The 13,094-nt window shown below is 37.5% G+C and overlaps 1 protein-coding gene across 2 annotated transcripts in view; it reads right to left on the reverse strand.

The window, feature by feature from the left end:
* FAF2 (Fas associated factor family member 2) overlaps window positions 1-13,094 on the reverse strand; it is a 78,323-nt gene that overhangs the window by 18,707 nt on the left and 46,522 nt on the right. For both annotated transcript variants that reach the window (XM_003981228.5, XR_002161678.2), the window contains exons 2-3: window positions 12,803-12,871; window positions 278-412 (exon numbers count right to left, since the gene is read on the reverse strand). In XM_003981228.5, coding sequence (XP_003981277.1) covers window positions 278-412; window positions 12,803-12,871 — 204 coding nt within the window. The remainder of the gene's footprint in view (window positions 1-277; window positions 413-12,802; window positions 12,872-13,094) is intronic.

Genomic DNA, 13,094 nt, shown 5'->3' on the forward strand with positions numbered 1-13,094 from the left:
AAAATTGTGTACTCAAATAAGGTGCACAAACTTCAAATAACTAACAAAGAGCCAAAAATAAAAAAAAATAAAAAAAAAATAAAAAAAGATAGTTACTGTATCAATTCATTGAAGAATCAAGATGATAAACCCAACATATCTACCAAGAAGCCAGATCTACCTAATAGGTTTACATTCTGAATATTTCCTTTGCTCCTATCATACAGAGATCAACATAACCTAGTGAATGGACTTATGAAACAAACAAAGGGGAAATTCCAGCTATAAAATAACTTGCCCTTGGTTGTGGTCTTGAGACAACATAGCTGTAGATCCTGTGGTCAGCTGTATTAACTTGCAAGGGTCGGGATGGAGGTGGGTTGAAAACACTTGGTACACCCTCTTGTTCATTCAATCGGTCCTGTACAGCAGCCTGAGAAGAAAAAAAGAGCAGCAAGAGTTTCAGTGTTGCTCAAATCAACCTAAAAGTAACACCATTGCTTGGTACTTCAAAACAGGTTATATGATGAGTATATCTTCATAGACCTTTAAGTTGCTTTGCTGGGAGGCAATGTGTGGTGATGGCTCCAGAATTCACAGTAGAGGAGTCCAAGAAATTTATCTGAAAGCTCCATTTGTGCAGTAAACACTACTGCTTTTATTCAGATGGTATGTATTATTTAGAGTGGCTGGGATCCAAGGTGCTTCACTGTGTGAAGGAAAGCCATCCACAGAGAATACAATGTAGGAAGTGCCCCTAGAGCGGTCTGATGGAGCAACTCTGATGAGCAGTGTTTGGTGGAGGGCTTGGCTTTGGAACAGAAACTTAGGTCTGAATCTTAGCTCTACCACTCACAATAGTCACTTGGCTTACGAGCCTCAGTTTCCTCATATGCAAAAAGGAGGAACAGTATTTCTCAGGGTGAATTTGAAAATTTAGTAAGATGTACATACATAAAGATCCTAATATAATCCTGACAGAGGATATTCAGTAAAACACCTTATTCTCTTATTAACTCTGCCCCAGAAAATGGATACTTGTCCCAGTGTAGTAAAAAATTTCACTGTGTCCAAAAAAAGATCTGGTATTTGGCTCTGGATTCTGGGAGATAATCTGTACCTGATAGGGTAGACTGCCACCCCAGAAAGATCAACCATGGGGTTTAGGGTGGGGACTGTGGGTAATGCAGTATCAGTTGACCTAGAGACTGAGTTCAATCATAGGTAATCAATCAAAAACAATTATACTGTGTAAATAAGACCCAATGAAAACTCTGGACACTGAAGCTGAGGTAAGCTTCCCTGACTGGCAATACTTCATAAATAATGTCACAAATCTTTGCCAGAAGGATAATGCATTCTGACTGCATGAAAGAGGAATACTGAAGCTTTGTGCTTAGAACTCAACATTCTGCCTTATAGGTCTCTTCCTTTAGCTGATTTTAATCTATACCCTTTCCCTACAATAAATCGTAACCATGAGTATAATAGCTTTTAGTTAACTCTTCTAGTGAATTATCAAACCTGAGAGTGGTTTTGGGAAACTACAGTTGCTGTAAGAAGTGAGGACTTGAGTGTTCTCTCACCATGATAGTTGGCTTTAAATTTTGCAGTGCGGCTAACGCCAGGCAGTTCTCTAAGTTTTCATATTTTCAAGTATAAAGGCACAATTTGATGTGGAAAGAACAGTCTATCAACAAATGATGCTGGGACAACTGGACGCTAACATGCAAAAGAATGAACTTGAACCCTTAAATCATATTATATACACAAATTAACTCAAAACACATCAAAGACGTAAATGTAAGAGCTGAAATTATAAAATTCTTAAAAGAAGACATAGGTGAAAATCTTCATGACCCTGGATTAGGCAATTGTTCCTTAGACATGATGGTAAAAGCACAAACAACAAAAGAAAAACATTAGATAAACTGGGACTTCCATCAAAGCTGAAAACGTTTGGGGCACCTGGCTGGCTCAGTTGGAAAAGCATGTTGACTCTTGAACTCAGGGCTGGGAGTTCAAGCTCCACATTGGGCATGGAGCTTACTTTAAAAACAAAACAACAAAAAAACTGAAAACTTTTGTGCATCAAAGGACACTATCAAAAGAGTCAAAAGTCAACCCACAGAACAGGAGAAAAGATTTACAAATCATATATCTGATAAGAGTGCAGCATCTAGAATATATTAAGAACGCTTACAACTCATCATCAAAAAGACAATAACCCAATTTAAAAATGGGCAAAGGACTTGAATAGATGCTCTCCAAAGATGATTTACAAACAACCAACAAACACGTGAAAAGATGCTCTATCATCATTAGCCATTAGAAAAATGCAAACCAAAACCACAAGATACTACTTCACACCCACTAAAAGGCTATCATATGAAAGACAGATATTGGGGTGCCTGGATGGCTCAGTCAGTTAAGCGTCCGACTTCGGCTCAGGTCGTGATCTCACAGTTCGTGAGTTCAAGCCCCGCAATGGGCTCTGTGCTGACAGCTCGGAGCCTGGAGCCTGCTTCGAATTCTGTGTCTCCCTCTCTCTGTTCTTCCCCCACTCATGCTCTGTCTCTCTCTCCCTCCTTCAAAAATAAATAAAAACATTAAAAATTAAATTTTAAAAGACAGATATTAACAAATGTTCGTGACATGTGGAGAAATTGGACCCCTTATCCACTACTACTGGAATGTAAAATAGTGTGCCTCTTTGGAAAGAGTCTGGCAGTTCTTCAAAAGGTTAAACATAGAGTTGTCATAGGAGCCAGCAATTCTACTCCTAGCTATACACCCAAGAGACATGAAAACATCCATCTCCACAAAAACTTGCACACTAACGTTCCCTGCAACATTACTGATAATAGATTAAAGTGGGAACAGTCCAAGCGTTTATCAACTAATGAATGAAGACACTGTGGTATATTCATACAAAGGAATATGATTTGACAATAAAAAGGAATGAAGTACTGATACACACCATGACGTGGATAAATCTTGAAAACATAATGCTAAGTGAAATAAGCCAGACACAAAAGGACAAATACTGTTTGATGCCTCTTACATCAGGTATCTAAAATAGTCAAATTTTATAAAGATAAAATGTGGAATTGTGGTTACCAGAGGCAGGGAAAGGGGATAATGGGAAATAATCGTTTAATGGGTACAGAGTTTCAATTTGGGAAGATGAAAAAATTCTGAAAACAGATAGTGGTAATGGCTGCACAATAATGTACGTAATGCAACAAAATTGTAATCTTAAAATGATTAAAATGGTAAACTTTTGCAATCCCTATCAAAATAACACCAGCAGCATTCTTCAAAGAACTAAAACAATTCTAAAATTTGTATGGATCCAGAAAAACCCTGAATAGACAAAGCAATCTTGAAAATGAAAACCGAAGCTGAATGCGTCACAATGTCTCACTTCAAGATGTATTACAAAGCTGTAATCATCAAGACAGTATGGTACTGGCACAAAAACAGACACTCAGATCAACGGAACACAATACAGAACACAGAATAGATCCACAAACGTATGGCCAACTAATCTTTGACAAACCAGGAAGGAATATCCAATGGAAGAAAGACAGTCTCTTCAGCAAGTGGTGCTGGGAAAACTGGACAGCAACATGCAGAAAAATTAACCTAGACTACTTTCTTACAACATACACAAAAATAAACTCAAAATGGATAAAAGCTCTAAATGTAAGATAGGAAGCCATGAAAACCCTAGAGGAGAAAGCAGGCAAAAACTTCTTTGACCTTGGCTGCAGCAACTTCTTACTCAACACCTCTCCAGAGGCAAGGGAAACAAACGCAAAAATGAACTATTGGGACCTTATCAAAATAAAAAGCGTCTGCACAGCAAAGAAAACAATCAGCAAAACTAAAAGGCAATCGACAGAATGGGAAAAGATATTTGCAAATGACCTGTCAGATAAAGGGTTAGTATCCAAAATCTATAAAGAACTTCTCAAACTCAACACCCAAAAAACCACATAATCCAATGAAGAAACTGGCCAAAGAAATGAAGAGACACTTCTCCAAAGAAGACATCCAGATGGCCAACTGACATATGAAATGATGCTCAACATCATTCATCATCAGGGAAATACAAATCAAAACCACAATGAGATACCACCTCACACCTGTCAGAATGGCTAACATTAACAACTCAGGCAACAAACAGATGTTGGCGAGGGTGCAGAGAAAGAGGATCTCTTTGCAACTGCTGGTAGGAATGCAAACTGGCGCAGCCACTCTGGAAAACAGTATGGGGGTTCCTAAAAAAATTAAAAATAGAACTACCCTATGACCCAGCAACTGCACTACTGGGTATTTACCCAAGAGATATAGGTGCACTGTTTTGAAGGGGCACATACACCCAATGTTTATAGCAGTGCTATTGACAATAGCCAAAGTATGGAAAGAACCCAAATGTCCATCAATAGATGAATGGATAAAGATGTGGTGTGTGTGTGTGTGTATGCAGTATACATGGCAATCAATGGAGTATTACACGGCAATCAAAAAGAATGAAATCTTGCCATTTGCAACTACGTGGATGGAAATAGAGGGTATTATGCTAAGGGAAATTAGTCAGAAAAGACAAATATCATATGACTTCACTCATATGAGGACTTTTAGATACAAAACAGATGAACATAAGGGAAGCAAAAAGAATATAAAAACAGGGAGGGGGACAAAACATAACAGACTCTTAAATATAGAAAACAAGCAGAGGGTTGCTGGAGGGATTGTGGGAGGAGGGGATGGGTAAGGGGCATTAAGGAATCTACTCCTGAAATCACTGTTGCACTATATGCTAACCAACTTGGATATAAATTAAACAATAAACTTAAAAAAATGGCAAACTTTTATGTTGTGTACATTTTACCACAACACAAAAAAAGGCATGCAGTACGGATACATGCTACAACGTGGATGAATCTTGACAATATTATCTTAAGTAAAAGAAGCCAGTCACAAAAGACCACATACTATGATTCCATTCATATGGAAGTACAGAAAAGGGAAATCTATAAATGGAAAGTAGATTAGTAGTTGCTTAGGGGCAGGGAGGGATAGAAGCAGCAGGGTAATAGCTAAAGGGCATGGATTATTTTGCGGGGGCGAGGGGGTTCTCAATATTTTAAAACATTTTTGGGAAAATATTTTAAAACTGATGGGGGTAATGGATGCGCAACAATGTGAATATACTAAAAACTACTGAATTTCACATTTGAAATGGGTGAACTGTTTGGTATGTGAATTACATATCAATAATAAAGCTGTTAATTTAAAACCCACAACTAACAGCAATTATTGTCAATTATAAATTAGAATTTGCAAACTTATATCTGCCACTGTAAACCTGCCAATTTCCTAATACCTCTTAAAAGCTTTTTTGATTAGTTTGGTGGTGCTTTTAACACATGAAATTATGTATATGGTAAAATGCAACAACATTTGGAAGATCTGTATTAATTCAGTGAACAATATTTTCCAAATAATGAATGCTTGAAGTAATGAAATCAAGCTACAGTCAAAAATCCTCACAAAGTGCAAGACACATCAACCACTTTTCAGTAGGACCCTGTGGGAGGGGAGTGACAAAGAAAGCACGAGGCCCAGGACAGCAAAGGAGAGACCAGATGTAGTCTTAACACTGATATGAGTCAAGTTAACCGCGAAGTCAACTGCCATGGTGGGAGGATACTCAAGCAGTCCTATGGAGCATTTCACATGCCAAGGAACTGAGAGCCTCATGTCAACCACCAGCACTACCTTGCTAGATGCGTGAACTGGTGCTCGTGGTTTGGCTTTCTAGAGAAGACAACAATACTTAGAGAAGTAATGGGAGGAGAAAGCAGGTGGCCGACACAAGATAGCTCATCTGATAGCTGCTGCCGCCAGTTCCATTTCTGACTCATGATGGCCTTTAAGGAACATTTTTGGGAAACAGATATGGGGGAAGTTCAACATGTGAAAGGACTAAACGTATAACTTAAGAAAAAGATGACTGGGGCGCCTGGGTGGCTCAGTCGGTTAAGCGTCCAACTTCAGCTCAGGTCATGATCTCAGACTCAGAGTCTGTGAGTTCAAGCCCCGCATCGGGCTATGTGCTGACAGCTTAGAGCCTGGAGCCTGCTTCAGATTCTGTGTCTCCCTCACTCTCTGCCCCTCCCCTGTTCATGCTCTGTCTCTGTCTCAAAAATAAATAACATTAAAAAAAAAAAAAAAAAAAGAAAGAAAGAAAAAGATGACTGGATCCAGCATCCTGAAGCCCACCTATCCCCAAATATTCTCTCCAAGTCAGGCTCAAGGCACAAAGCCAAAGAGAGGCTAGAGTAGCCAGGGGGCTTCAAGGATGCCGGGGGAGGTAATGAACTGACTAGATCTTAGAAGTTTTCATCACAAGAATAAAGTCTGTAACTATGTATGTTGAGATAGTAACCAGACTTACTGTGGTGATTATTTTGCAATATATAAAAATAATCATTATGTTGTGCAACTGAAACTAATAACGTTACATGTCAATTATACCTCAATAAAAAACATTTTTTTAAGTTTATTGAGAGAGAGAGAGAGGATGAGAGAAGCAGAGAGAGAGAGGGAGACAGAGAATCCCAAGCAGCCATCCAGGTGCACCAAGAAAAAACATTTTTAATTAAAACAAATAAAAATTAAGACTAGACCTCAAAAAAAGAACTGAAGAAAAGTGATGCCTCTCAGAAAATTGTGCGTGAAAGGGTCTACTAACTACATTAAAAAGACCATTCGTAGCGTGGCTTGGATGGCTCAGCCAGTTAAGCGTCTGACTCTTGACTTCAGCTCAGGTCATAATCTCACATTTGGTGAGCCACATTTCTTGATAAACACCTAGCTGTCAACAGTGGTTACTTCTCAGAAAGAAGGAATAGAAAGGAGGTGGGGGGTTGGATAGGGATGAAATGTAAGCAACATCGAGCCCCACACATTGGGCTCTGCACTGACAGTGTGGAGCCTGCTTGGGATACTCTTACTCCCTCTCTCTCTGCCCCTTCCCTGCTTGCACAGGTGTGCGTGCATGTGTGTTCTCTCTAAAAATAAACTTAAAAAAAGACCGTAAGAAACTTAAAAAAAAAAAAGTGCAAGACAGATCAATAGATTTCAACGTAAAAGAGAATGAAAAGTTCCTTGGTATGGTTTCAAATTCCATATTACAACTAACCTTTAAGAAACTTATCACACTATCAAAGAACATCCATGGTTATCTGAAAAGGCTATTGAAATACTCTTCCCATTTCCAACTATATCTTATGTGAAACTGGATGTTCCTCATACACTTCAAAACTACGCATCATGGAGTGCCTTGGGTGGCTCAATCGGTTAAGCGGTCCACTCTTGATTTTAGTTCAGATCATGATGGTTCATGAGTTTGAGCCCGTAACAGGCTCCCCTTGACAGCATGGAGCCTGCTTAGAATTTTCTCTCCCTCTCTCTCAAAATAAACAAACTTAAAAAAAAATTTTTTTAATTTAAAAATAAAATTATGTATCACAAGAGATCAGAGGCAGAAGCAGATAAGAAAATCTAGTTTTTTCTCTTTATTTTTTACTTATTTTTAATGTTTGTTTATTTTTGAGACAGAGTGCAAGTGGGGGAGGGGCAGAGAGAGAGGGACACACAGAATCTGAAGCAGGCTCCAGGATCTGAGCTGTCAGCACAGAGCTCAAACCCACAGACCATGAGATCATGACCTGAGCCAAAGTTGGACGCTCAACTGACTGAGCCACCCAAGCGTCACAGTTTTTTTCTCTATTTAGCCAAACATTAAAGAGATTTGCAAAAATTTATGTTAACATGTAATGAGTTTATTATTTTTAAGATGAACTAAAAAATTTTTGTTTTAATTTGTAATATGTTAATATATCAACTGATATAACCCACATATAAAAAGCTCTATGGAGGTTCCCAATAATTTTTTTTTTTTTAAGTTTACTTATTTTGAAAGAGAGAGTCACAGAGAGAGCACGTGCACAAGTGGGGGTGGGGCACAGAGGGAGAACAGAGGATGGAGACGGGCTCTGTGCTGACAGCAGAGAGCCTGATGTGGGGCTCAAACTCACTAACAATGAGATCATGACCTGAGCCCAAGTCAGACACTTGACTGACTGAGCCACCTAGGTGTCCTGATTCCCAATAATTCTTTTTTTTTCATGTTTATTTATTCTTGAAAGTCAGAGAGACCATGAGTGGGGGAGGGGCAGAGAGAGAGGAAGACACAGAATCTAAAGAAGGCTCCAGCCTCTGAGCTGTCAGCACAAAGCCCAATGCAGGGCTCAAACCCATGAACCGCGAGATCCTGACCTGAGCCGAAGTTGGATGTCTAACCAACTGAGCCACCCAGGCACCCCCAGGTTCCCAATAATTCTTAAGTATAAAGAGTGACACCACAAAGTCTGAGAACCTCTGGTTTATTTCGGGGAAAATATACATAGAGTTTTAGACAGGCATAAAAGTATGTGGAAACAAATAAAAAATTGTTAATATCACTATGTTGGAGATTTAGGACTAAAAGATTGCAGTAGGAAAGTGATCCGAATGGGATTTTTTTTCATATTTCATCTTAGGCTTTAAACTTTTTAAAACTAGAATTATTTTAATATAGTTCATGTATTATTTTTATGAGTTACCGAAACAGATTTAAGTGAAAAAAGCTGTAAAGGTGGCATAATCCCACCTGTGTAACAAGAAAATTATACTTCAATTTATGTAGTCATCTAAATGCATATAAAAAGTCTGAAAGGTGGGGCATTGGGTGGTTCAGTCAGTTAAGTGTATGACTTTGGCTTAGGTCATGATCTCACGGTTTGTCGGTTCGAGCCCCACATCAGAATCTGTGCTGACAGCACAGAGCCTGGAGCCTGCTTCAGATCCTGTCTCTCCCTATCTTTCTCTGCCCTTCCCCAACTTGCGTGCACACGTGTGCGTGCGTGCCCTCTCTCCAGTATATAAAAACATTAAAAAAAACTTAGAAAGTCTGAAAGGCTATACACTAAAACTTAACACCAGCTATCTAAGAAGTGGTGGAATTAAGGGAGAACACTTACTTCCTTTTTTATTTATTTATTTATTTTTTACAGCTTTAATTCTTTAAGTTTTTTGGAATTCTTTGTGTGGGTATGCACATGTGCAGTTATTTTTGCAAAAAGCTTCTAATATTTTGATAAGTTGTTTCCTATTAAAGGATGGTTGACATTATACCAGGTAACTGAAAATCAATAAAGAAAAGCAGTGGGGTGGCTGGGTGGCTCAGATGGTTGAGCGTCCAACTCTTGGTTTTGGCTCAGGTCATAATCACATGGTTTGTGGGTTCAAGCGCCAGGTCAGGCTCTTCACTGTCAGTGCAGACTGCTTAAGATCCTCTGTCTCCCTCTCTCTCTGCTTTCCCTATTCCCCAAAATAAATAAATAAACATTAAAAAAAAAATAAAGAAAAGCAGGGGCAACAGTATTAATCCATCAAAGTAGAATTTAAACAAAAAGCATCATCTGATATTAAAAGATATTATAAAAAAACTCTAACAGCCACTTGTCTTTCTGTGTCAAATAAAGTAGTCAAACTATACAAGAGTAAGGAAGTATTTCCCCGAAAATAGACATAAAATGTATTAATGCTTTTTATCTGCACCATGGACTGCCCTTTCACAGCATGTACAAAAAATAAGCATTTCTTTGATATATTTGTTTTTAACACTGGAAAAGCATATACATATATTTCCAGCACATATAAGAAGGTCCGGAAGGACATACATTAAAACATCAAACGTGGTTATTTTAAGTGTGATTACCAAGAACTTTCATTTTCAATTTTATCAACTCTTGTGTTTCAAATTCTGGGAAGACATGTATTATTTTTATAATTAGGAAAAAAACATCATCAGTAAGAAATAAAGAAATCTATGAAACCACATTCAAGTTCATCATGTCCAGTAGTCTCATTAAGTAAACAGAAAAGAAATAGCAAATTTTAATTATACATGTAATAAGCTTGACTGAATACAGACACGAACCTTTATCCAATAAAAACCCACATTCCTTGATAAACATCTAGTTGCCAACAGTGGTTACTTCTCAGAAAGAAGGAATAGAAAGGTAGGGTGTTGCACAGGGATGACATGTAAGCAACTTACACGGGGTTTAAGTTTATCCATATTTGTTTCAAAGAAATTTTAAACAAGTAGTGCAAAATGTCTGGCTTTCAGGAGCTGGATGGAAGGTACGTGGTTGTTCCCCTTATCTCTATTTTCTCTAAGTTTAAAACATTTAATTAAAAAAATATATTTCATAATGTTAATGGAACATTATTAAGCTGTAAGGACCTCGGGGCGCCTGGGTGGCTCAGTCGGTTGAGCATCCGACTTTGGCTCAGGTCATGATCTTGAGGTTCTTGAGTTTGAGCTCCGTGTTGGACTCTGTGCTGACAGCTCGGAGCCTGGAGCCTGCTTCGGATTCTGTGTCGCCCTCTCTCTCTGCCCCTTTCCCGCTCATGCTCTGTCTCTCTGTGTCTCTCAAAAAATAAACGTTAAAAAAAAAAAAAACTTTTTTTAAATAAAAAAAAAAGCTGTAAGGATCTCAATAAATACCTATATGAAATAAAATGAAAGACTGATATGAAAAGGTAAACAAAAAACAAAAGAACGAGCTACTACAAACTCCAAATATGTTCCACCCTTGGGTCAAAGAAGAAAATCAAAACTTTAAAAATGTATTTTCTTCTGAAAATTCACAGCCTTCAATGCAAGGAAGAATACAAATAAATTAACCAAGCTATAAAAATCAAATGCTAAGAAAAAGAATATGAATCTACAAAAGGGTGAACAGATTTTTCTTAAAAAAATAAAAAAGAAAGAAGAAAATAAGAACTGATAAATACAAGAGCTTTTTATAAACCAAACACATTAAAATAAACCAGTCTCCAGCAAGTCTCATTTAAAAAAATACATATATAATAAAAACAATGAGAGGATAATAGAACAGATACAAAAGAGAGTAGCAAACATGCTACTTTGTATAGCCTATGCTAAAAACCTTGGAAATATCTAAGAAAAAAGCATCTCCTAGGAAAGCTCATCAAGAAACATGTAATGTAGCTAAGAGGTGCCTGGATGGCTCAGTTGGTTAAACATTCAACTCTTGATTTTGGCTCAGGTAATGATCTCACAGTTCATGGGATCAAGCCCCAAGTCAGGCTTCACACTGACAGCATCAAGATTCTCTCCCTCTCACTCTGCCCCTTCCCCGCTCACTCTCTCGAAAATAAGGAAACTTAAAAAAAATAAATAAATAAAAAGATGTAACAAAGAAATTGTGAATGATGGGGAAAACATGAAAAAGTTAATAGAGAACTGGCAGAAACAAAGTTTCAAGTGCTTTCTTTCAAATCTGCGCTATATATATACCCTTCTCAATTCATTTTATCAAGCCCGTGATCTAATAAAGCCACCTTATGCTTGAAATAAAAATCTAACAAGGAGATAGCACAAAATCATCATACAGATCATCATTTCCTCTGCCTGAAATGCAGAAAATCCCCCCAAGATTTTCACATTCATCATCCCTTTTCATTATTTGGGTGTCAGCTCAAATACAACCTCCTCAGAAATGCCTTTCTTTACCATCCTATTTATTTTTTAAATGTTTATTTATTTTTGAGAGAGAGAGAGCAAGCAGGGTAAGGGCAGAGAAAGGACAGAGGATCTAAAGCAGGCTCTGCACTGACAGCAGAAAGCCTAATGTGGAGCCTGAATTAACGAACCGTAAGATCATGACCTGAGCCAAAGTCGGGGGCTCAACCAACCGAGCTACCCAGGTGCCCCTTCACCACCTTATTTAAAATAACTTCCCAGATCCTGTTACATTTCGTACACTCATCTTATTCACAGCATTTATTACAAATTGAAATTATCTAGAATTTCATGATATCTAGAATTTCATGGGAGTAGGCTATTAGTCTTGTTCTCTGGTATAATTCCAGAGCTTAAAAGTTTGTTGCAAAGTTTAGGAATACATTTTCAGAAATCTAGCACCCAATTCAAATAACATACTATAATTAAAACACAGTAATCTCACCAGATATCATATGAATATACTAAGGTTGGAAGACAATCAGCAGATATTTATTGAGAGTCTATGATGTGCTGGGATCAGTTTTAGATGCTCTTAGGAAGACAGCAGTTAACAAAACCAAATATATATATTTCTACTTGCATGGAGCTTAAATTCTAGTGATTTGTCTCCAAACAACAACTAACATCACACTCAATAATAAAACATCAGAGGCATTATAGGGTGGACAAGATGTTTGCTATTACCATTATTAATTGACATTGTTAGGACGTTCTAGCAATTCAATGATCAAGTAAGAGTAACAAAAGATCTATATACTGAAAAAAATCATTGAATTGCAGATGATACAACTACCTAGAGAATCCAAAAAAAAAAAAATATGAAATATGTAATAAGAAAGTTCACATTAAGGTATCCGGTTACAAACCAAATATATAAAAACCAACTTTTTCCAAAGAGCCACTGAGAAAAAAATAAGAGGGAGGGACACTACACAGAAGGATCTGGTCACCATCTTTTATAAAATTTTATAATAAAGCTTTGATCATAATTTTTATCTTCCCCACAAATCTTTTTAAGATTAAAGAGTTGTAAATTAAAAAAAATTTTCTACGAGAAGAAAGGATTTCTGTTGTGGAAAAATACATGTCTTTGGTTCACTATCAAACTAGGGGGAAAAAATAGGCTCAGAACGAATCATACTATACCTCTATGTTCCAGTTATGCTGTTCCAAGGTATGGCGACATTGATCCATAGATTCTATGCCAGTCAGATCCTGAAAAGAAGGAAAAACCAAAAAGTTACTTAGGGAAAAATCATCAGTAAATATGTAGATATTTTTACCCCTAATACTTATGAATGTTGTGGGGAAACTACACTGAAAAGTACTGAAGGTAAATGCTCCAGTATGGTAAAAACTTCACTGTTCAGAATTTATCCAGTCTGTTATAGCAGGTATTACTGCCATAGAACAAAAACATGGAGTTTCTTACCCTTTA

This window comes from Felis catus, chromosome A1 (genome assembly GCF_018350175.1).
Source record: "Felis catus isolate Fca126 chromosome A1, F.catus_Fca126_mat1.0, whole genome shotgun sequence".
NCBI lineage: Eukaryota > Metazoa > Chordata > Mammalia > Carnivora > Felidae > Felis > Felis catus.